The following is a 24,986-nucleotide window of genomic DNA, read 5'->3' as shown; positions in this document are numbered from 1 at the left end:
TTGATTACACTGTCATCACTGAGGAAGGAGCCCATGTGTCCCATCCTGTCCTTTCTACTTGGAATAGTTCAAATGTAGGGAACAATACACGAATTCCTCAAAATTATACTTATTCCCGCTGACATTTATTAGAGTGAGTAACTAGTAGTCGAATCATAGTGCCTCACTTAGAGTTATTGATTTTTCTTAGGTGTGTGTTTTACACTCTGGGGCTTTAAGATTTGGGGCCTCTTAGTCCCTAAGGGCCCTTTCAGCTTTGTGGTCTGTTAATTAACCTTACTCGGGAATCTTGCCTTTAATCAACAGTCTTTGCCTGCATGAAGGGGTGCTTGGTGTCATCCTTTCTGCCCAGGTCAAAAGTGTCAGCGGCCCCAAGATAGGGGATTCCCCGATTCTTCTTCTTCTTTTTTTTTTTTTGGAAGATTAGCCCTGAGCTAACTGCTGCCAATCCTCCTCTTTTTGCAGAGGAAGACTGGCCCTGAGCTAACATCCGTGCCCATCTTCCTTTACTTTATATGTGGGACGCCTGCCACAGCATGGCGTGCCAAGCGGTGCCATGTCTGCACCCGGAATCTGAACTGGTGAACCCCAGCCTGCTGAAGCAGAATGTGCGCACTTAACTGCTGCGCTACCGGGCCGGCCCACCCGATTCTTAAACGCTGATGGCTGCCAGCTGCAGGTTTGAGTGCGTGTGTGGGAGCTCTCCTGGCTTTTACACCCTCCACTGCATTTGTGCATTTGTGGAAGCTGAGGCTCAGGGCTGTGAGTCTCCCAGGCTGGCGGGGCAGAGCCAGTGTGGAGGTGGCTCCTCATCTGCACTTTCTGCCAGGCTATAAGGCTTCTGTGGCCTTGCTCTCTGGCCCCAGAGCACAGAAGGCTCAGAGGCTGCCTCTGCTCCAAGCAGGAGAGAACAGGCTCCTGAGCTGGGGCGCACCGCGTGTGCAATGGAGCACCCTCGGCTCGGCCTCTATCCTGCTCTGCCCACTTGATGACAGCAAAGACCTAGAAACAGCCTGTTTTCCTTTTTCCCTGCTCTCTGTTCTCGACCTGTGTCACCCACCCTGTGTCTGGGGACCCGGAGGGTGTGTGCTACTCGGGGTGCAGGAGGTGTCCTCAGTCAGGTCCCGCTCACTCCGAGCGCTGAGGAGTGTGGCATGTTGGTGACTTGAGGTTAAGTCCTGGATGTTGCAATAATGATCCTGACAGGATCACTTTCAGTAGTGCATTTCTCCCCTTGGATCCTGAATCCGCATGTCTACAAATTATCCTCTGTGTTCATGCCACGTGTCCTCCGCCCTTGTCCTTTGCAGTCTTCCCACGTCTGCTGTCGATGACGCAGAGTCTGGACCTGCACACGCGGCACGGGGCAGTGCTGGCCTGTGCGGAGGTTGCCCACAGCCTGTCCAGACTGGCAGTGCAGGAGGACAGGTGAGTACCACTCTCCCGCGGGACCCCATGGTGCTCGCGTTTGTTGTTTGTGTCCGTGTCCCGGGTCTGCAGGTCCCCACTGTTTATTTGACGAGGTTCGTCAGTGGTCCCCTCTCCTCTGACAAGCCGCATCCTCTGATGGAGCAGCCTCCCTCCGGGGAGCCAGGTGGGGCTGCTGATGGCCATGAGCGTTAAGCAGCTGTGCTCTCAGGCCGCCTCCCGCTGTCTGAGGTGGTGAGTCAGACTGTGACGGCAGAGGCAGTACTGAGTCGCTCACATAGTAGTCTTCGTTCATTTGTCACTTTTCATAATTTAAAATATCAGAGAATATAGAGGTAAAAGTTTCCACCAAGCACTTTTTCCGTTGGCGAAATTTGTGTGGATGAATAAGCTCACGATGCAGGCTCATTTGAGAAGTTTACGCTTGTGAAGACGTTTGCGAAGAACCACTCAGTTTTTCTTACTCTTCTCTCCACCCGACTTTTCCTCGAAAGTGAGAGTTCATGACGCATGTAATGTCTGTGACCTGGTTCTTGGACTCAGTGCGAGAACTGAGTCGTGTCGTGTCACTTTGGGTGGTTGCCTGGGGACAGAATGACAGTGAGACACCACCATGACCCCTCCTCTCACCAAGGGGCCCCGGAGTCTGGTCGTCTTTCGCCTCAGGCTCAGGCTCACAAGCACGGTCCGTTTCAAGGGAGTCTTGTGTGGGTGCAGTGGCCCCGGGGGCTGGGCCGAGGACCTGGCGTCACAGCAGTGCTCACCTGGCTGAGGAGAAGTCCAGGGGAGACCAGGCGTGATTGCCCTCCCAGTGCAGCCACACGGGTGCACCTCATTTGCTGGCACGCAGTGTGACGACACGTATGCCATGTCACCCACCAGGGAGGGTCAAGGGACCAGTGCCCAGGGTTCATGGGGGACTGGTCATGTGGGTATTCTGTCTGGTATGTGCTAAAACTCCAGACTCCCAGAAGGAAAGCAGGCTTCAGCATAAGCCTCGTGCTTTGTACAAGCAGTCTGGGTGCAGGGAGCCACCCTCATCGTTTAGGGAACGGTAGGAACCCTCCTGAGATCCAGGTTTCTGGTGCCAGTGAGGGCCAGCCTCGTGAGCAGGCCTTCACAGGATGGCGAGGGGCCACTGGGCGAGCTCCTCTCTGGCCACAGGCCCTGCTCTCAGCTCAGCTGTCCTGTCTCTTTTCCAGAGCTGCGAACCTGGCTGCTCCCTGCCCCAGGGCCCTCAAGTGCTCCCCATCCCCAGGGCCCTCAAGTGCTCCCCGTCCCCAGGGCCTCAGTGCCCCCAGTGCTCTCAGTGCTCCCTGTCCCCAGGGGTCCCGGCTCTCAAGCTGGCCTCCTTCTTTCCTTGTTGCAGGACTGTTTCCTTTGTCAGCAGACTGCTGCCTCTGTCAGAGCTTTCCAGTGAAGGTCCTTCCGTCACCCCCTTGAGTGGACGCTGCTTTGGGGGAGTCCCCTGCAGGTGTTTAGGGGAGCTGACGGGCCCCAGACAGAATGCAGGCCCGAGCCGTGGCTTCCTTGGTTCTCATTGTCCTCCGCCTCTCACAGGTTGTGCTTGACCTTCCACAGGCCCGTCGCGGACTACCTGGACGAAACAGTGGTGCAGGGCCTGAAGCAGATTCACCAGCAGGTCCGTGTGCAGTGCTGGAGCGTGCCCCTTTCTCGAAGCCTCTCGGAGCCTGGCCACCTGATCGCTAGAGCTCTCTCCACTCTCCTCAGCCCCATGTGAAGCCCTGGGGTCTGATGACCAGAAAGCTTCCCGCTGAGGACCGGTCCTGGGGCCTGTTGGCTGACCTGGGCTCTGTCCGCTCAGAGCGGCTCTCTCCATCAGCTGCTCTCTTGTGGCCGATGCCTTATGGGTTTGTCTGGATGGGAAGAAATCTCCGAGAAAGTGAGCTTCTCAGAGTTTCTTCTCATGTGGCCAAAGTGTCCTCAGGGCAAGACAGAAGTTGACTAATGGCCAGCGTAGTCTGGGTGTTGCAGATAGCACTCAGCTCCCGTGTCCAGTCCTTGTCTATGTCTCATGGTGCCCGCCGTCCTCCTCCTTGGGGGAGCTCAGCGACTCAGGGCGCATTCCCTGCCTTTGGTCGCAGAGGCGGCCTGTTCTCGTGGAGATGGCGCGTAGGATAAGCACGAAGCCCTTTGATTCCCAACTCTGCCTCTAGGCGGGAATCTTGAGTCTGAATTACACCCAGAATTTTTGGGTGCACTTCTCTGGGGAGAGGGTGTGTGTATTTTTCTGGGTTTGTGAGATTCTCAAAGGCATCTGTGACTCCAGGTAAAGTATGAGCTCTGGGTGCTAACGTTACAGGAAAACATGAGAATCACGAGGATTTAACGGCTTTACTGTTTGTTGTTCTGCGTGAAGTTTTGTATTTTTCCAGATTTTCCCCTTCGTATAAAAATACACCGTTTTGATTTCAAACCCTTATCCTATTAGCGTGTTAACTCGGTTTGTGATTTTGGCAAAGCTGTTTAGTCTGCTTATTTAATCTCCCCCTTTTGAAGCGGAGCCTGGCGCTCACGTCTGACTTTTAGGCCCAGTGTGTGGGTGTGCGAGTGTCACACCGGCAGTGGTGTAGATCCCGAGACTGGGCTCCTCCTCCTGTGAAGTGTGGGCAACGACACGCCCACGTCCTTGCTCGTTTGGGGATTAGAGACTGCGTTTAGAGTGTCCGTGGAGTTTGGCACAGTGAACCTTCAGTAAATTTTAGCTGCAATGGCAGTGGCGATGCTGTGAGGCGCTTCTGAGTTTTTCAGAAGAAAAAGGATCATCAGAACCCGGGTTGGAATGCTTAGTTTTCTTCCTGAGAGGCCGTCTCGGGGAACGGTTATGAATTGGACCCTGGGGCCAGAACGCGGGTCAGTCCTGGCTCCCCTCACTGGCTGTGCCTCAGTTTCCCTCCCAAGTGGGAAAGTGGGCTGTCGTGAGGGTTCGGTGAGATGGTACTTGTCAGGGGCCTAGTGAGGGGTGAGCCCTCACGGAGTGGAGAGGCTCCGTGCTTGGGTCTTGCAGTCAGCTCTGAGGCCAGCCCAGCTGAGGCGCCTCCTGTACCATTTTCTCCTTGTTCTTGGTTTGATGCCCATTAATATTGTATACCTCCTGTGTTATTTTAAAAACACAAATAACTTACATAACTAAAGAACTTTCAATTCTTTATCTTTAGCTTTACGATCGTCAGTTATACAGGTAAGCTTTACAAACCTGAAGTTCTTATGATTTGTGTCTAATTGAAGAAAATGCACTGTCAGTAAAGGTTGGGTGGTCCGGTCACGCTTTTCAGCAGCTGAGTTGTGAGGCTCCTATTGAATCGTCCTGCCTGATGTCTGCACTGAGCTTCTTTGATTGTGCAGGTGTTAGCGCTGCTTACAGTCAAGAGATAGGAAAAGTCGCATTGGTATTTTTAAGTTTTGTTGAGGTTTCTTGACATGTAAGGCTGGCTCGTCCTGATGGTTGCAGACAGTCGTGTGGCCACAGCCACGACAGAGCAGCCAGCGTGGCTGACAACCCCCCAGCCCGGCAGCCCCGCCATCTGCTCTCTGTCACCATGGCGCTGCCTTTTTTAAATTTCATGAAGATGGGATCATACTATGAAGTCTTCGGGGTCTGGTTTCTTTCACTTCACGTGATGTTTCTGAGATTCATCCGTGTTGCTGCGTGTGCAGTGTGTGTTCCCACGCACTGCTGTGTGGTTTCCGGTGGTGTGCATGTGCTTGGTGTGTTTCTCTGCTCGCCGGGTGGTGGACGTATGAGTTGTATCAGCTCTTGGCATTAGGGTAAAGCTGCTGTGGACACTGGTGCATGAGTCTTGGTGTGCACTTGTGCTTTCCTTTCTCCGGGGTGAATCCCTCAGAGCGGTGGTGCTGGGTCGTGTGGCACATGTGTGTTTTTAAGACACTGACAGACCTTGTGAAACAGCTGTGCCGTGTTCCTCCCACCAGCTGCAGGTGAGAGCTGTCTGTGTTCTTGTTAGCACTAGGTGTGGACAGTCTTAAATGGAGGCGTTCCCGTGGGCCACTTTGATTTGCATTTCCCTGGTGACTTGTGACCTTGATCTTCTCCTGTGATGACAGGTCATCCTCTATCTTCTTCCATGCAGTGAGTGTTCAAATCTTTTGCTCATTAAAAAAATTTCATGGTCTGTCTTCTTCTTACTGAGCTGTCAGTTTTCTTTACGTATTTGGGATGTGAGCTCTTTGTAGACATATGGTTTGCCAGAATTTTGTCCCAGTCTCTGGCTTGCCTTTTCATTTTTCTTAATGGCTTTTTAATGTAACTGTGTATGGTAGCATCAGCCTGTTCTCATTTTTGCCGCCTCCTGCCTCCAGTGTTCCGGACAGCCTCCCGCCGTCTCCAGCCTCCCTTCTCCAGAGCTCAGGCCAGGGTCTTCCCTCTGGAGCCAACCGGATGGTCTGTGTAGTCGCTGGTGTTGCCATTTGTTGACTTGGGGCCGCTCTGAGTTGGTGCTTATCGTCTACAGTTGGTCTCCTTTAAGTCTCTGCCCCTGTTTTATTTCAGAATCCCCTTTTCTGGACAAGTCTGTCCCTGGTGAGACTGCACAGGTGCTGCCTCCGTTCCCACTAACAGTCAGACCTTCCTGTCCCACGGACCACCCGTGGCTGAGCGAGCCTGTAGACCTGAGCAGGGCTCATCCACATCCTGCGAGTGTCTCTGGGACGTGGTTGGTGTGGAGGTGTGCCAGGCTTTGGCTCTCTCAGCGACTGCCTTCACTTGCTGGGCACTGCCTCTGTGCCGTCCTACAGGTGCATGTCTGCCGGGACTTGCGGCTCTGCTTCCTGCCAGAGTGCACATTAGTGGACTTGGGCCAGAAGCACCTGGTGGAGCCTTGCGTGGACCCAGACGGACAGGACTCACTGTGGGTGGGCAGGAGGGCGGGCTCTGCCTTCAGCACGAAGGTGACCATTCTGGGGTCAGGCTTTCCTTGGTAGCTTGTGAGGAGGGGCCTGCACCTTGGTAGGCCTGGGGCGGACTCTGCTGCTGCCATTCCCACGGGAGCCCCCAGGGGCTGAGCCCCTGCGATGCAGGCTGCTCTCGGCGATTGCTCTGACACAGCCAGCATTTCCTCTGTTTTAACAGAGAGAAAGGAGTAACTCACCCTCATATAAAACCATGTTCGTTTCTTTCTGATGAAATGGCTTGGACTCCACTGGACTAAAGAGCCACGGTTCAGAGCTGGCAGGGAACCACATGCAGATGGCCGCCACAGGGCGACTGAATGCGCGTGTTAGGCGCAGCTTTATCTGGAAGCTGTAGGCTTCTGACATCTGCCAGCATCTCACAGATTCTAAACGTGCATGTGCTCTTTGTTTGTTTTTAGGGATGGATCTTAAGAACAAGTAGACAATAACACTCTTCAGTGAGGTCAGTGTGGAACAGTCAGACGTGGGCCCTCCCTGTGCTGCAGTGGCTCTCCGGGGACCCAGGCCTGGGTGCCACTGCATTGTTTATCCACTTTGTGCCACCCCCACACACATCCCGGCCAGAGGCCCCAGTCAGTGACCACAGGAGCGAGGTCACATCACCCCTGCAGTTGGTTGCAAGTGGGTGTTATACCCACATCCACTCATTCTGAGCTCTCATATCCAAGGTAATCCCATTATTTCCTTGGAATATTGTTTTCTTATTGTGACTTTGGGGATCCCTGAGACCACCGTCAGGCTTGGTGACATGCTGGAAGGATGCAGAACTCAGCAAAGCCGTTACACTCACGGCTGTGGCCACTGCAGCCACACACAGGTTAAATAGCAGCAGAAGAGGCCCACAGGGCAGAGTCCAGGGAGACCAGGCACAAGCTTTCCATTTTCCCTTCCCAGTGGAGTCATGCAGGCGGCCCTGAACCCTCCCAGCGGCCACTCAGGACACACGCACGGCTCTTGCCACCTAGGGGGGCCCACCTGAGCCTTGATGTCCAGGGTTTTTATCAGGTGGAGCTGATTCTGTGTAGCCCACCTGCCAGCAAAGACCACCCATCAGGGCCCAAGGCCCAGGTGCACAGAGAACTCCTGTGCGGCACAGCATCCTGGGGGCTCAGAGGCAACCTCCCTGCAGCTGGGACAGAGCATCAGACCTTTCTAGCCACGGCCTCCATCTTCCCCGGAAAGTGACCCTGGCTGTGGAGCAAACCTCCTCTGCCTTGGAGGAACCCCTTAGGTTCAGCCCGGGGCTAGAGCTGTGTGTCCATGTGACCGCAGAGCCCCCGGCACCAGCAGGAAGGAAGCAGAACCAGAGCATCCCGGGGGTTCTGACAAGCTAATGGGGTGCTGTCCCTGTGACACGTGAGTTGTCAGTGCTGGCCCGCCGGGCGGGGTTGTGCTGGGAGGTCTGCTGTGCGTGGTGGGAGCTCTGAGCACTCGCTGTGTCCAGCAGGGTTGAGGGAAAGCTCATTCCCTGTTGGGCAGAAGGGGAGGGCTGGGAGTCCTAGCCAGGCTGCACTGGTGCCCGTGGCCCACTGGGAACCGAGTTCTGAAGCCCAGCACCTCTGAGGGGCCCGGTGCTCTGGAAGCCCTGGGTTGAATTTCCTGTGACACTTGAGTACATGATGGCATTATTGCTTGTGATGGCCACAACGCAGTCCCTGCATGTCACCCAGCAGTGGCAGGCCCTCCTGTAGGAGCGGTGACAGGCCGTCATTTGCAGGACAGAAGCACAGAAGTCTTAAAGCAACGTGGACTCTGAGTAAATGGAAACGGCAGCTCATGTAGTCAAGTGAAGATGGATCTTGACCTTGGAGTGGGACATGAGATGTATATGCGAGAGGCATGCGGAGGCAGCCCCCAGGGTGGGCCATCACTGTGGCCCCAGCCCCATGCTGTGGTCCCCCAGGGAGTGTGTGCCTGTCCCTTCTGTGAGTAAAGCTGAGGCCCCTTGGAGACTCCTGATTCAGTTGTCCTGTGAGGGCTGCCCAGCTGTCCTGGGAGCAGCCGCCGTGGGCCCCAGGGCGCCGGGTCTCCTTCGTCTCTGCATGGCTCTCCCTGTGCTTTCTCACTGATTTGAGTGCCATTAGGAACTGCGTTCTCTGTGGTTTACTGTCCTCAGAAAAGGCTCCCTGGGAGAGGGTGTAGCAAGGACTGCTTTTCTCTCACTCCCAGTGTTTTATCTTGAATTATGGGCCTAAACAAAATTTAAAGAATAGTGTAGAGAATACCTGTACCCCTTTTCCCTGGCTTCATCAGTTATTAACATTTTGACCGTTTGCTTTGTCTTAGCTAGTGGGCTTCTCTCTCTGTACTGTTTGTTTTTCTTTGCAGAAGCTAAGTTGTAGGCATGATATTTCAGCTCTAAAACGTGAGGATGAGTTGTGGGAGAGCCTTCTCCTGTGTAACCTGCACCATCGTTCTTCACAACCACAGTGTCAGCACCAAACCCACGGGCGTCATGGTGAGCCCAGGTCCTCCAGTTGTCCTCTGGTGTTTTCGTAGCGCCCCTACCCCCACCAGCCGGGATCTGCTCAGCGTCACAGACTGTGTTGGATAGTGTTCAGTCCCTGCTCTTCTGTTTTTCATGAGATAGTCTTTTTTGAGAGTTTGGGCCAGTTGTCTTGTGTAATCTTCTGCATTCTGGGTTTGCCAGGTTGTTCCACAGTTAGGTCTGGCGTAACCACAGTGTGGCTGCATGGCTGTGTGGATACTTGTGTTGGCCACGCGGGGTGCATGCTGGTCTGGTTGTCCCCTAGCGGAGGTGCTGAGTTTGATCCCTGGTGCAGGTGGCCTCCAGAAGATCAGATGAGCCAGTGGGAGGTGTGTCCTCTCGGCTGGGGAGCGAAGCGGTGCGGGGCTTTGGGCTGTCTGAGTCCCCGCTTTCCTTCCCTCCTTGCCTGACTCAGGGTGCTTGTCCGATCCCCTCATTCTTTCTACGTTGTGACTTGGAGTTTGTGTGGGAAGAACAACTTTCCCTCTCACCCCTCGGCTCTCTCTGATGTGTCCCTGAGACTCGTGGGTGCTTTTTGCCCCCAGTGTGTGGTAATTCATTAGCATCATTGTTACTCTTTTTCTTGCTCAGATTGTCCCATATTTGGCCACAGGAGCTCGTTTGAATTGACTCCGCTGTCAGTTTTACATGATCCTCTTAGTCTTTCAGCATTTCTTTGTAGCAAGATCTGTTTAAACCTCTTGCTTTTTATTATTTTGGTTTTTGTTCCGACTGCTGTTAGTTGCATTCTTCTTTTCGGATTCGTGTTTATTTCCTAAAGTTCCATCTGTGTCTCTTTGTACCTTTCCTTTCTCTCCTCTTCATGCCTGTTTCCCTCTGCCTTCCTGGACATGTGGAGCCTATAATAGCTGTCTTATTGACCTTGCGTGCTGACTCTGTCTTCTTGGACGTTTCTGTGTCTGGTTATGTTGGTGGGTTTTCTTGCACTTGTGTCGGTGCCGGGCTGCATGAGGCTCTCGTTGCTGGACTTGGGTCTTGTTGCACTCCTTCTGACAGTGCTGGCTGTGGCTTTCTGGTAGGCATTAGGTTGGTTGGACTCCCTTGGGTCCTTTCCAGGCCTGCTCTGAAGCCCTGTGGCAGGTCCAGGGCAAGCTTGCTGACTGCTGCGGCGCTCCCTCGAGAGGATTCTGCCTGTGTCTCGTGCGTGACCGGGCATTGCTGCTCTGGCTGCCGGGGGCTCTTCCCACCCCATGTGGGCTCCAAAAGCGTCCTGCCTTCTACCTCCAAGCGTTTCTTTCCTCTCAGGCTCAGCTAGTGTCTTCTCTTGCATGTCAGCTCACAGTCAGCGCCCGGGTTGAGGGGACCCCTGTGGAGCTCCAGAGCTGTCTGTCTGCTGCTCCCTGGCCCCTCAAATTCCAGCACCTGGGCCTCCCCACCTTCCCTCTCGAGCTCCTTGACTCAGAAGGGCAGGGGCTCCCCTGGGCTTCGCTCCTTGCTCTGCGTCTGGAGCCATCCTCAGGCTGTGCCCTGGGGCCCTAGGGCTCCGTCCGCTTGCTTTCCTCCTCCCGGGACCTCTGTTTTTCAGCATCTGAATCTTTTTTCATATATTTCACCCAATTTTCTAGTTGTTTAAGGCAGGAGGGCAAATCTGGATCCTGTTATTCTCTCTGGGGCAGAAGCCAGAGTCTCATAAATTAATTTTCTGTCTTCTCGTCTGGGTGTTTCTTTATTCCTGTTTACCAATTTCCAGTTGTCAGTGTCAGATACTAATTAGGTATCTAGAACAGGCAGGATTTCTTCTCCTGGTTTTGTTTATGACGGAGCATTAGTGGATCTCTTCCCTGGACTAGATGACGGTATCTTTTTGGTGTCTTAAATTCCTTTAGTCCTTACAGAGTGAGGGTTGAGCAGTATTTGGAATTTGTTTTGTGTGAGTGTATGATGCGATTAATCCCAGTAAGGATTGTATCCAGTAAAAACTGAAGATCAGAATAACCCCAGTTAGGAGTCGAGACATCTGGAAGCTGGTTACAGCACGTGTTTTCAGATCTTTTCATAAAAAGTAGTTCATACTTGTCATAAAAAAGCAACTAGTTAACATCTTCATTTTTCTTGAAGCCTGAGCTTACAGCTGTTACATGGTGATGATGTTCTGTGTTGTTTTGTATAGTATCAGATTTTAACCTGCATGTTCTCGTTGCTTTTCAGGGGTCTGGGAGGAGAACTCATGAGACAAGCAGGTAGGTCTGAATGATGGACGGCTGCAGGGTGCTGGTGGCGATCCTTTATTCCTGCCGTTGAGGGAAGGAAAACGTCCCAGGGTGTTTACCTCAATTTTTTCAGTACTGTGAACTTTCCTGAGTGTGTCCTTTCGCAGAAACAAGTGGCTGGGTGGTTTTCTCTGTCAGAATTACCGCCGCACACGTTAGCCTGGCCTGCAGAGACGCTGGCCCATCTCCGCTGCTCCCACTCCTGTGCGTCCACTTGAGGCTCCCATCTTCCGCTCCTGGGGGTTTTGATGTGTTTCAGTAGCCACAGGGTTGGCGGTGGCTGGGGTCAGATGGGTGAGCGGAGGCACAATTTGTCTTTCATGAGGGCAATAAAGTTAGGGATGTTGAACGTCGCTGTCTTTCCCTCTTCATTACAGTATTTAAACTAAATGTCACTGTAGAGCAAAGAGCAATTTTTCAGATTATAAATATAATCTGAATTATAAATATAATATTTGCAGGGAACTCAAATGATGCCAAGAAGCAAATATCTAGATTTCCTGAATCCTTTGAGCTAAACCTACTAGAAAACCCAGGACTCATGCGCTTGTCTGGTGGACGTTAATCAGCTGGTGGTCCTGGCATTTGGCAGGCCCAGGTCCAGGAGAGTCCCTCTCCCAGAGCAGGGTGGGGTGGTGGTAAGTGGGCTCCCATGTGACAGACGTACTCTTGGTGAGCTGGGGGCCAGTGGTGGGGACCTGTTAACATGCTGCAAGGCCAGGCTGGTGGGTGAGTGGGCAGCAGCTCTAGCCCTTACTCGCCAGCACGCCCCTCCTGCTAGGTGGAAGTCGTTTGCTGAGGTCAGCCTGAACTCCTGGTGCTCACTGCAGCCCTGGCCTCCCCTCCTGGGGCCTTCGGTGTGTGTGGCTGTCTGTCTTTCCTTCCTGGCTTCTGAAACGTTGTGCTCCGCTGGCTCTCGCTGTTCCTCCTGACCTGCTTCCCATGTACTGCCCCACCCAGCTCGGTCCCCCCAGGGCTGTCTCTGTCCCCTGTGCCCCTCCAGGAGTGGCAGAGTCTGGCAGCAGCCCCCCGACCCAGTAGAGATAGTGTACAGATCCTTGGAACAACTGCAGAGACAGTCTCCCTGTGCTTCCGGAACATCCCTGGACCCAGACCTCAGGCCTCCCACATGCTGCTCTGCGGCGTCGGTGCTGCCCTGTGTTCTGCTCTTCATGGCCAGCCTGTCCCCAGTCAGTCTCCAGCTCAGATGGCAGCAGTAACTTCATGCGCATCTGGCATGTCATTCCTCTGTCAGAGGAGGAGCAGCGTGGCGAGGGGTGGCCCAGGGAAGAGGGGGATGGTCCTGGCTGGTGGGAGGGTATCAGGGGTTCCAAGCAGCCACACGGCTGAAGTGTGCTGGGTTCTCGGGGAACGAGGTGTTTCCTCCAGGCAGTGGGCAGTGTGTGTGGGGTGAGTCTGGGTAGGACAGAGCATGGGGAGTGAGGGTGCAGTGAGGGGGTGGGCGGTACCTCTTGGGGCCGTGGCCGGTTGTGGCGAAGGTCTTGAACTGTACTGGTGCAGAGGCTGGGCAGGGGTCTGTGCCCCCAGGATTGTTCTGCATGTGAGTCAGACTACACAGGAGAGCACTTCCAAACCTGGAAGCAGAAGTCCTGGGCTCCTGGGATCAGGTTGAACAGCGATGTCATCAGCAGGTAGTCCATCTTGTTCCATATGCTTATCACTTCTGCGCTAGGAACTGACTGGTGTTTGCTGTTTCAAAGTAGACCAGAGGTGACGTCACCGTGCTTGGAGGTACAGGAGACCCCACAAAGGCTGTGTTTGCCTGTCTGGTGGCGGGGGCGGGGGCATGCACACACATGTCTGTATAAGCATGGGCAACAAACATTTAACAGCAAGAGGTGATAAAAGCAGCCAAGGAGAACCATCTATCTGACTTATTTCACTTAACATAATTCCCTCAAGTTCCATCCATGTTGTTGCAAATGGGACAATTTTGTTCTTTTTTGTGGCTGAGTAGTATTCCATTGTATATATACACCACATCTTCTTTATCCAATCATCTGTTGATGGGCACTTAGGTTGCTTCCATGTCTTGGCGATTGTAAATAATGCTGCAATGAACATTGGGGTGCATGGGACTTTTGGAGTTGCTGATTTCAGGTTCTTTGGATAGACACCCAGTAGTGGGATAGCTGGATCGTATGGTAGTTCTATTTTTAATTTTTTGAGGAATCTCCATACTGTATTCCATAGTGGCTGCACCAGTTTGCATTCCCACCAACAGTGTATGAGGGTTCCTTTTTCTCCACAACCTCTCCCAGCATTTGTTACTATTTGTTTTAGTTATTTTTGTCATTCTAATGGGTGTAAGGTGGTATCTTAGTGTAGTTTTGATTTGTATTTCCCTGATGCACAGTGATGATGAACATCTTTTCATGTGCCTATTGGCCATCTGTATATCTTCTTTGGAGAAATGTCTGTTCATGTCTCCAGCCTATTTTTTGATCAGGTTGTTTGATTTTTTGTGAACCATCCCTGTGTCCCTGGTATGAATCCCACTTGATCATGATGTATGATCCTTTGGATGAATTGCTGAATTCCGATTGCCAAAATTTTGTTGAGAATTTTTGCATCTATGTTCATCAGCGATATTGGCCTGTAGTTCCCCTTTTTTGTGCTGTCTTTGTCAGGCTTTGGTATCAGCGTGATGTTGGCCTCGTAGAATGTGTTAGGAAGTGTTCCATCCTCCCTAATTTTTTTGGAATAGCTTGAAAAGGATAGGTATTAAATCCTCTCTGAAAGTTTGGTAGAATTCCCCAGGAAAGCCGTCTGGTCCTGGGGTTTTATTCTTTGGGATGCTTTTGATGGCTGTTTCAATCTTTTTCCATGTGATTGGTCTGTTCAAATTGTCTGCTTCTTCTTGAGTGAGCTTTGGGAGATTGTAGGAGTCCAAGAATTTATCCGTTTCCTCTAGGTTATCCATTTTGCTGGCATATAGTTTTTCGTGGTATTCTCTTATAATCCATTGTATTTCTGTGGAGTCTGTTGTTATTACTCCTCTTTCGTTTCTGATTTTGTTTATTTGAGCTTTCTCTCTTTTTTTCTTTGTAAGTCTGGCTAGGGGTTTGTCAGATTTATTTATCTTCTGAAAGAACCAGCTCTTTGTTTCATTGATCCTTTATACTGCGTTTTTTGTTTCAACAGCATTTATTTCTGCTCTGATTTTTATTATTTCTCTCCTTCTGCTGACTTTGGGCTTTGTTTGTTCTTCTTTCTCTGATTCAGTTAGGTGTAGCTGAAGATTGCTGATTTGGGATTTTTCTTGTTTGTTAAGAAGTGCCTGAATTGCAATGAATTTTCCTCTTCATACAGCTTTTGCTGCATCCCATATGAGTTGGTATGGAATGTTATCATTTTCATTTGTCTCCAGGTGTTTTTTGATTTCTTCTTTAATTTCTTCAACGATCCATTGCTTGTTCAATAGCGTATTGTTTAGTCTCCACATCCTTGTGCCTTTCTCAGCTTTTTTCTTGTAATTAATTTCTAGCCTTACAGCATTATGATTGGAGAAGATGCTTGTTATTATTTTAATTCTTTTAAATTTGTAGAGGCTTGCCTTGTTTCCCAACATATGGTCTATCCTTGAGAACCTTCCATGCGCCCTTGAGAAGAACGTGTATTCTGCTGTTTTTGGATGGAGTGTTCTATATATGTCTATTAAGTCCAACTGTTTTAGCTTTTCGTTTAGCTCCCCTATTTCCTTGTTGATTTTCTGTCTGGATGATCTGTCCATTGATGTGAGTGGGGTGTTGAGGTCCCTTACTATTATTGTGTTATTTTTAATATCTTCTTTTAGGTTTGTTAATAGTTGCTTCATGAACTTTGGTGCTCCTGTGTTGGGTGCATAGATATTTATAAGCGTTATTTCTTCCTGATGAAGTGTCCCTTTGATCATTACATATTGGCCCTCTGTGTCTCTCTTTACCTGCCTTATCTTGAAGTCTGTTTTGTCTGATAGAAGTATTGCGACACCTGCTTTCTTTTGTTTGCTATTAGCTATTAGCTGGGAGTATTGTCTTCCACCTCTTCACTCTGAGCCTGTGTTTGTCCTTGGAGCTGAGGTGTGTTTCCTGGAGACAACAAATTGTTGGATCTTGCTCTTTAATCCATTTTGCCACTCTGTGTCTTTTTATGGGGGAGTTCAGTCCGTTTACGTTGAGGGTGAGTGTTGATGCATGAGGGCTTAATGCTGTCATTCTGTTGCTCGTTTTCCGGTTTTCCTGTGTTTCCTGTGTTTCTCGTCCTGTGTGTTTTAGCCTGTCCGTTGACTTCTGCAATTCCTTATGCTGGGTTTCTTAGGTTTTTCCTTATTTATGTTTTGTGTCTCTGTTCTGTTTTTTAGTTTAGTGGCTACCCTGAAGTTTGTATTCAGAATCTCGTGTATAACATAGTCCATTTTCTGGTGGTCTCTTCCTTCCTTAGCCTAGACTGTTTCAGCCCCTTTCCTCCTCCCCTCCTAAATTATTATTTTCATCTCTTATTCCAACTTGTGTTGTGAGTTTGTGGTTAGAGTGATGATTGTCTTTGCTTTGGTGATTTCCTTCCCTTTATCCTAATGCTGTAGTTGAATATTTGCTATCCTATTCCGATTCTATCTGTTTGTCTCCCTACTCTGTGTTTTGTGACCCCTTTCTCCCTTTTTTTCTTATGTCAGGTGTGAGAGCCTTCTTGAGGATTTCTTGTAGTGGAGGTCTTGTGACTACGAAGTCCCTTCGCTTTTGTTTGTCTGGAAAAGATTTAATTTCTCTCTCATATCTGAAGGATATTTTTGCTGGATAGAGTATTCTTGGCTGAAGATTTTTATCCTTTAAAATTTTGAATATGTCACTCCCATCTCTCCTAGCTTGTAAGGTTTCTGTAGAGAAATCCACTGAAAGTGTGATAGGGGCTCCTTTGTAGGTTACTTTCTTCTGCCTTGCTGCCCTGAGTATTCTTTCTTTGTCCTTCATTTTTGCCATTTTTACTACTGTGTGTCTTGCAGTAGGTCTTTTTACATTGACAAATCTAGGAGATCTGAAAGCTTCCTCCACACACGTTTCTCTCTCAATCCCTAGATTTGGGAAGTTCTCTTCTCTTATTTCGTTGAGCACACTTTCTGCTCCATTTTCCTTTTCTACGCCCTCAGGAATTCTGACGATTCTTAAGTTGCATTTTCTCATCGGGTCAGCTATTTCACTGAGATTTTCTTCAGTTTTTTAAATTCTTAGTTCTCTTTCTTCCTCTGTCTGGAGCCATTCAGCCTGTCTATCTTCGATTATGCTAATTTTCTCCTCTATGGTGTCTACACGTACATTCAGGGAATCCGTATTCTGTTTTATCTGATCCATTGTATTTTTCATCTGTAGTATTTCTGATTGATTCTTCTTTATAATTTCAATCTCTTTTGTGAAGTAACTCCAGAAGTCGTTGACTTGTTTCTCTATATTTCCCTTTACCTCATTGAGTCTTTTGAGGATAGTTATTTTGAACACCTCTTCACTTAGTTTACCTATTTCCAAGCCCTCAGGACATATTTCTATGTTTTTATTGTTTTCCTTTTGGCCTGGAGCTTTTGTAAATTGCTCGATGGTAGAGGAGCGGTTTTTGTGCATGATGGTATTATTCGGTTGCGGTTACAGCCTGTCACCACTAGATGGGGGTCGAGAGCCTTGCATTCTGAGCCCTCTGCCTTCAGCCAATGGTGGTGGTGCACAGCTTGGGTTGGGAGAGGAGGGGCACTTTCTCTCACAAGCCGACCTGTATTGGATCAGGCCTCACTTTCTGGTCTCCTGGGGCCCTGGCTTGCTGGAGTTCCCCCACGCGAAAGCTTTCCCCCATTAGAGGGTTTCCACTGTACCAGTGGTGGGAGTCCTGGACGATCCCCAGATGTGCAGCCCCTCCCCGCACCTGTGGCAGCGATTCCAGTCTCTAGCGATTCAAGTTCTCTCCTACCCTGTTCCAGCTCTTTCAAGGTCACCTCCAGCTTCTCCGCCCTCCGTCGTTTGGCGGCTGTGGGTCTCCAACGATTTCTGTTATTAGGATTTTTTTTTTGGTTGGAAAGCATTTGCTTTTTTCGGTTGTAATCTGGAGGGGAGAGAGTCCCAGGTGAGCTCACGCCACCATGTTGCTAACGTCACCTGGAGATTTTCTTTATGAACGTAAGGAGGGAACCACGGACACGTTGTGGACCATTCCACCTAATGCCAAAGGGAGGCCTATGTCAGTTCCTGAGACCAAGGGTTGGAGGGCTGGGTTCCGGTCCCCAAGGGCCCGTACCTCCCTTAGGAGTGGGCTGCAAGCTAGGCAGTTTGGGAACGTGAGTGAGCATTGCGGGCAGACTTGCTGAGGTCTGTTTGGAGTGAGTGGAGGAGGGCAGACAGGAGTTCCAGGGTGTGCAGTTGGTATGCCAGGACTGAGTTGACCTCTCGGTCTCTGTCCATGTCTCCCACCCCAGCCTGATGGGACCTGTCTCCAGTGTCATCTCAGTGTTCTCATGGGTTTGACAGGTGTCACTGGGAAATAAACTCTACAGGCGTGCGCTAAATCTCTGCCGGCCAGTGTGTGGAGCCACAGATGGTCTGCTCTGCAGTTGCTGCCTCTGGGCCAGGGTCAGCGTGTGGCTTTTGGAATGGACTCCATCACTGCATGTCAGATGTGCAGCCACCAGATGACTCCAAGTTGCTCCCTGGGCGTCATCGATGGCTCGTGATCTGTGAACCATTCTGGATTTAGAGGTTTGGCTCGGCTTGGGTCAGGTGCATGTATTCTCAGGGGTCCACTCCCTGACCTCCAGCTTGTAGCTCGAGCAGAGTGGGACTGCAGGGCGGGCCCTACGACTGTTGCCCGCACCCCTACACACGTGGTGGGTCTGCTTGTTGTGTCATCTGCATTTGACCAGAAGTTTGCACAGAAACCCTCGCTCACTATAAGAGGCCTTTCACAATCCCAGCAGCCAGAGCTGGCCACCGTGGAAGCCCTAGGCACTCCCTGAAGGCCATTCTTCTCTCCATGCGGATTGGTGTCTCAGGGCATTGGGGTCACGTTGTGTGTACGTACGGCTTCTCACAATGCATTGTTAGGAGCTTTCATGCCCACCAGGTGAGCTGCTCAGCTTTACCAGGGCTCGGTGACTGCTGCTGAGACGCGGTGCGTCTGAGACGCGCTGTGGCATCAACGTTGCCCTGGCCTGTCTCCACAGACAGCCGTCAGGGACTCCAGAGAAATGCCTTCTTGAGATGGGAGTGACTGAGCAAGGAGCGCGCCTGCTGTGAGCCTTCCTCGGCTGCCTTGGAGGTGCTTTCCACAAAGTCTGCACCACGTGGCGTGCCCTGGACTGAGCATCTGCTACCGTCGGCCCTGCCCCACCCGGGGCTACATTGCCGCTTCAAGAGACAGAGGAGCAGGGATGTGCCTTCTGTCTTGGCTGCTTCTTGCTGATGTTATTTGCAAAGACTCAAGGCAAGGTGGCCGTCCCCTCATGCCCTTGTTTACTGGCTGCACCTACTGCTTGTCTGTGCCAAAGGAGTTAATTGTGACACAGAACTGTTTAAAGATAAAAAAAGCAACCTCTCTGCTATTTTGGTGTTTTTGTGCCACCCCAGATCCTTGGGGGATTTGCCTGGAAGTATAGCTGAGGTGTGTGGTCTGTTGTGGGGGCTGTGTGTGGATGCTTCCATTCACCCCCCCACATGCACCCACCTCCCCACCTGCCCTCTGCTTCAGGAGGCTGTGTGGAAGGGGTGCACAGTGGCGGGCCCACTGGGGGGCATCATGGGGACACGTTGTGGGGGGGCATTGTGGGTGCACGTCGTGGGGGGCATCATGGGGCATGTTGTGATGGGCATTGTGAGAGGGGGCATCGTGGGGGCACATTGTGAGGGGCATCATGGGACACGTTATGATGGTCATTGTGATGGGAGCATCGTGGGGACATTGCCCGTCTCTCAGGCCTGCTGGCTTCCAGCCTGTTTGGTCGGCGGGAGCTCCTGCCGGGTCAGCAGGAGGAGGAGGGGAGGAAAGTGAGGTCAGGGGGTGCTCTGCCGGCCTGCACCCTGCAACCAAGGTCACAGCTCCTGGAGATGGCCCGTCCCCACACCTCTCTCCTAAGTGGCCCCTTAATAACCTCCCTGGGGATCATTCTGAAGCTCTCCTTCCATGGTGACCTCGAATGATCCCTTGGTGTAAACTTGGGTTTTTTTCCTTATTGTTGTTTTTCCATTTGTAGGAAATTATTTTCCTTCAAGTTTATTTAAGTAAAAATAGTTCAGAAAGTGAAATAGTTCTGCTGAGTGTCAGTGGTCTTGGTCCCACACCCCTAATCCCAAATTTTTGTTGCTCCAAAGTCATCACTTTCAATCCTTCCAGCTGCCTTTTTTTCTTACCTGCTTCCACATTTCTAAGTTACGTGCTTGCACAGCACTTTCTCCATTTCTTTAGGTTTAGATGTGTTTGTTTAAATGAGGCAAGAGCCAAGGCTCTCACCAAAATGAGAAACTGAGTGGATGCACAGGCTGCACGTGGCTTCTGGCTTATGCACCTATGCCCTTTGACAACGTGGGCAAGTGAGTTCTGCGCTACTGTCAAGAATGTCATGTCGCTCAGCCGTGAGGTTCTGGTCAAACCGCAAGTCTCTTGGAGGTTCTCTGTACGTTTCATGGCAACAATAGCTCAGACCTGGGAGTCATCGCAGACCCTCTGTTCACATATCAGAAAAATAACAAGTTGGCCTTTGCTGTGAATATTCACACAAGTCTGTAAGCTGCTTAGGAGAAGGAGAGCGGTATCGAGTGAGCATCCTCGACGGAGCCCTGATCAGTGAGTTTAAGGCGGTTTTATGTCGCAGAACCCAGCTCTGCCTCCCTGGCTGAGGGAGCAGGGCCTCTCCTCTCTCTCTCTCGCGTCCTTTTGCTCACGTGAAGGCCTGTATGCCAAGGCCACACTGTGAGATTTCACCATTTAGAACCGTGAGAAGCGGGGCCGGGCAATAGAGCTCAGCTTTGCTAGGAGAGATGGAGCGCTGAGCTGTCCCAAATTTGGGAGCCTTAAAACAACCCGTTTTTTATCTGCTCATGCTGCAACACGTCTAGTCTGCTGAGGGCAGGGAGTCTGCTCCTGCGTCCTTGGGACCCAGCTGACAAAGACTCCATGCCTGGAACGTGGCCGGGGCTGTGGAGAAGGAAGAGTGCATGTGGCTCTCAGTGCTCCCACAGGAGCCACACTCCTGCTGCTCTCATTGCGTTGGCCAGGGCACGTCGCATGACCACACAGACTTTCCACAATCTGTACAAGTGCAGTCCCTCCACGTGCCTCCAGAGGGGCAGGGAGACCACCGTGTTGTGAGCAGCGCTGGCGTCTGCCACCAGTGGTGGAAGGTTGTCATTGAGGAGCCAGGGTGAAGACCTGGCATTCTGCTTGAACATGCACTGTTAGGTCACTTCCTCCAGTGGTGGAAGGTTGTCACTGAGGAGCCAGGGTGAAGACCTGGCATTCTGCTTGAACATGCACTGTTAGGTCACTTCCTCCAGTGGTGGAAGGTTGTCACTGAGGAGCCAGGGTGAAGACCTGGCATTCTGCTTGAACATGCACTGTTAGGTCACTTCCTCCAGTGGTGGAAGGTTGTCACTGAGGAGCCAGGGTGAAGACCTGGCATTCTGCTTGAACATGCACTGTTAGGTCACTTCCTCCAGTGGTGGAAGGTTGTCACTGAGGAGCCAGGGTGAAGACCTGGCATTCTGCTTGAACATGCACTGTTAGGTCACTTCCTCCAGTGGTGGAAGGTTGTCACTGAGGAGCCAGGGTAAAGACCTGGCATTCTGCTTGAACATGCACTGTTAGGTCACTTCCTCCAGTGGTGGAAGGTTGTCACTGAGGAGCCAGGGTGAAGACCTGGCATTCTGCTTGAACATGCACTGTTAGGTCACTTCCTCCAGTGGTGGAAGGTTGTCACTGAGGAGCCAGGGTGAAGACCTGGCATTCTGCTTGAACATGCACTGTTAGGTCACTTCCTCCAGTGGGAGATGAAGGTCTGCCCTCTGACCCCGGTGCCCCTCCCCACACACCTTACCTCCTGTTCCGTCCTCTGACCACAGCCCCCTTCCTGACAGGTCAGGGCGTCCAGGTGTCTAGTCAGAATTCATTAGGTTACCCACATATTTACCTTTCTAAAGACTCTGCATCTCTTTCTGCATCTCTGACCTTGCAGGGGACCATTTCCTTTAGCCTGAAGAACAGACACGCCTTAGTGTTCTCCGTGGTGTCCGTTTGTGGGCAGTAAACTCTAATTTGTCTGTCTGAAATGTCTTTATTTTTGCTGGGTATAGAACTTTAGTTGGGCATTTATTTCTTAGCACTGTAAAGATCACATTCTGTTGTCTTCTCAGTTTTTTCCTTTTTTGTTGAGAGGTTATCTGCCACTCTTTACTCTGTGGGAGGTGATCTGTTCATTTTCTCGGCCTCTCTGGAGATTTTGTCTTCATCTTTGGTTTTCATAGTTTTACCATGATAGACCTAGAATGAATTTTCTTTGTGTTTATCTTGCTTGGGGTTCTAGGGTTAATAGTGGTTCTGTAATCTGTAGTTTTTGTAGAATTTTTGGGTCACTTTTGGAAAAAGTCTCAGCCATTACTTCTTCAAATATTGCTCTTCTCCACTTCTCTGTCCCCTGTGCTTCTGGGACTCCATTCATCTGTAAGTCAGCCCATCTCACGTCATTCTTCCTGTCCCTGACCCTGTCTTCTTTTACTGTCCTTTCTAGTTTGGGTATTTTTTTGACCTATATTCCACGTCACTAATTCTCTCTTCAGCGGTGTCTTCTTTGCCATTAAACACATCCATTGAACTCTTAGTTCTTGTGTTTTTGTCTCTATGAATTTCTATTTTTTTATAGTTTCTATATCCTTGTCATAGTTTTCAGTCATTTCTTTTACCTCTTTGGGCATGATAAGCACAGTTTAGAGTCTGTGTCTAATAATACCATTACCTAGAGCTTCTGTAGTTCTGTTTGTAAAGGTCTGGATGTTGGGTATGAAAATCTACAGAAATACAGTGAAGCCTGGAAACGTGTCCTTTCCCAGAGAGTCTTTCCATGTGCTTCTGGTCGGCGGCCTGGGGCTGGCCGCCTGGGGCACCTCCCTCCCGTTTCAAGATTGGAGGGGCTCAGCACTGGCTTCAGCCAGGTACCCTGAATTTTATGCTTATGTCTGGGGATTGGTCTTTTGGCTTCAAAACCCATTGTGAGGGGTTTCCTGGTTTACCTGCAGTGGCTCTGGTCTCCAGGTTTGGTCCCGCCAGCCCTTGAAGACTCTGAGAAGCTCTGGTCCTCCTCTGGGTTTTGAGTGCCTGTTCTGGGATCACTGGTGCTGCCAGCAGCAGGTGCTCACTCCTGGGGTTGGCTTGTAGTTCTTTAGTCCCTTGGTAGCTAACCAGTGACTTTAAGCACATACTGTTTGTTTTTAATTTTGTCTGTCTTTTTAAAAATGTTGCCTTAGCTGGTGGGTTGGTCTGAGTTACCTAGTCTGTTACTTTTTAAAACCTTTTATTTTGAAATAATTATAGCCTCATGGGAAGTTATAAAATTAGTGCATAGAGCCCTTTGTATCTGTCACCCAGCTTCCCTCAGTGGCATCTTATCTTACAGTTTAGTGTCAAAGCCGTGACATTGACATGGGTACCACTCCATTAACTAGACTACAGACTCATCCAGTTTTCACGTGTGTTTTTGGATGGGGTGTGTGTGCGTCTGGTCCTATGCAGCCGTGCTTAGAGTTGTATAACCGGCTCCCTGGTCAAGATGCAGAACTGCTTGCTCAGCACGAAGGCCTCCCTCCTGCTGCCCCTTTTGTTCACCCCCCCATCCCCTGATGGCCACTAATCGGCTGTCTTTACAGTCTGTCGTTTCAAGAGTGTGTGTGAATGGGATCACGTGGTACGAAAGCTTTTGAGGTTGGACTTTTTCCATAAGAAGGATGCCCCGGGATCCCTCTGGATAGTTCAGTGTTAATAGGTTGTCCTTTTTATCCTACTGTCTGCTTGTACCAGAGTTAGTTTAACCATTTAGGGACATTTGGGCTGATTCCAGCTTTTATGAATAAGGCTGCCAAGACTATTTGCATACTGCTTTTTGTGTGAACCTAACTTTTCATTTCTCTGGGATAAATCCCCAAGAGTTTCATTGCCGAGTCACATGGTAACCATGTGTTTTGTAAGAAACTGCCAAAAGATTTCTAGAATGTTTGCACCATTTTACCTTCCCACAGGCAGTGTATGAGAGTTCCAGTTTCTTTGCAGCCTTGTCAGCACTTGGTCCTCTCACTGTTTATAACCTTAGCCATTCTGATAAACAGACAGTGACATGTCACTGTGGGTTCCATTTGCACGTCCCTGATGGCTAGTGATGTGGAACATCTTTTTGTGTGCTGTTTTTTTTAACTTGATAAAATGCGTTTAAAATTTATATGCAGGTCAAATCTCTTAAGTTATTTTAAAAAATAGAACTTGGGTTTTCCAGTCCTTAAAACATACCGTAAAACTATTCAGAACAGAATGGCATTTTCTTAGGAGCAGGCAAAGAGATCGATAGAATGGAAGAGAGAATCCAGAAATAGATTCCAGTGTAAAGATATGGATGGGGTTTGATATGTGACAAAGAAGGCGTTTCCAACTTTGGGGAAGAGGGTAGCTTATTGACTGAATGACAGTGTCCCAAACGGCCGTGGGGAAGAGAGTAAAATTGTGTCCCTACCTCACACACATCCAAAACTAAACTTCTGATTAACTGAAATCTTAAGTACAAAAAATGTAATTTAAAAAACTTCAAAGAAATTTCAGGAGACATTCATTATAGTATAACGTCTGTTCCTAAAAAACTTGTTAATTTGGAAGTTTTCAAATCTACACAGAAGCAAAGAGAAATAGTGTAACGAGCCCCATGTCTGTCCTCCGTCTTCAGTGAGTCCCCATATTTGCTACTATTGTTTTATTTGGTCCCTGAACATATTCCTTCCAGGGCCCTCCCCCGCCCCCCCGAACTGTAAAGCAGATCCAAACACCACGTTACAGTAAGACTTCATTGGATAGTTTGAACTGGGAAGGACTCTTTTTTTTTGAGGAAGACTGGCCCTGAGCTAACATCCATGCCCATCTTCCTCTACTTTATATGTGGGACGCCTACCACAGCATGGCTTGATGAGCAGTGCCATGTCTGCACCCGGGATCCAAACCGGCGAACCCTGGGCCGCTGAAGTGGAATGTGTGCACTTAACCGCTGTGCCACCGGGCCGGCCCAGAAGGACTCTTTTTTTCTGCGTGTTTTTCTTTGTTTTATTTTTGGCTCTTGGCACAGAACCACCTAGCAGAATTGACAGTAGTTCCACTACTAGAAACTAGCAAGAGAAAATAATGTTTGTTTAATAAATATTAAAAGCTTTTGTATAGAAGAATATACCATGTGTAAAGTCAGTAGACTAAGTACAGATTTAGAGGAAGTACTTGTATTGCAGTTGAAAGATAAATTATTATTCATAGGCTGCAAAGACTTCTTAAAATTGCCCATCCAATTGAGAATAGGGCAAAGCAGAATATGGACATTTCACCTGAGTGCGTGGTTGTGGTGTCTACGGCTGTGTGATCCTCTGAGCATGGAGGATGCCTGGGAGCTCGCCGTCCAGGTCACCTTAGTGCCCGGATCCAGGCTGGAGCTCGGTTACAAGGAAGGGGTGTCCGTACAAAGGCAGCGTGTTCGCTCGCTCCTGTGGAGGTGTGTTGGGGGTACTTGGCGCATGCACAGCTGAGCAGTAAGGGGTGACCGCCACAATGTCAGTGGCAACTTTTTCCATCTTACATTTTTCTGTAGTGTTAGAACTTTTTCAACAAAGATGAATTTATACAAT

At 50.0% G+C, this 24,986-nt stretch overlaps 1 protein-coding gene across 15 annotated transcripts in view; it reads left to right on the top strand.

Moving 5' to 3' along the window:
* Positions 1-24,986, top strand: part of TBCD (tubulin folding cofactor D) — a 190,981-nt gene that overhangs the window by 133,715 nt on the left and 32,280 nt on the right. For 7 of the 15 annotated variants that reach the window (XM_070226679.1, XM_070226675.1, XM_023651680.2 and 4 more), the window contains exons 20-23: positions 1,311-1,428; positions 3,010-3,070; positions 4,608-4,630; positions 11,039-11,070. In XM_070226679.1, the coding sequence (XP_070082780.1) occupies positions 1,311-1,428; positions 3,010-3,070; positions 4,608-4,630; positions 11,039-11,070 (234 nt within the window). Of the gene's footprint in view, positions 1-1,310; positions 1,429-2,988; positions 3,071-4,607; positions 4,631-11,038; positions 11,071-24,986 lie in introns of all 15 variants that reach the window. The other 8 variants (XM_023651679.2, XM_070226677.1, XM_070226673.1 and 5 more) reach the window with 2 other exon arrangements.

This window comes from Equus caballus, chromosome 11 (assembly GCF_041296265.1).
Source record: "Equus caballus isolate H_3958 breed thoroughbred chromosome 11, TB-T2T, whole genome shotgun sequence".
Classification (NCBI taxonomy): domain Eukaryota; kingdom Metazoa; phylum Chordata; class Mammalia; order Perissodactyla; family Equidae; genus Equus; species Equus caballus.
Note: the sequence above shows the minus strand (reverse complement) of the source record. Positions and strands in the feature narration are given on the sequence as shown.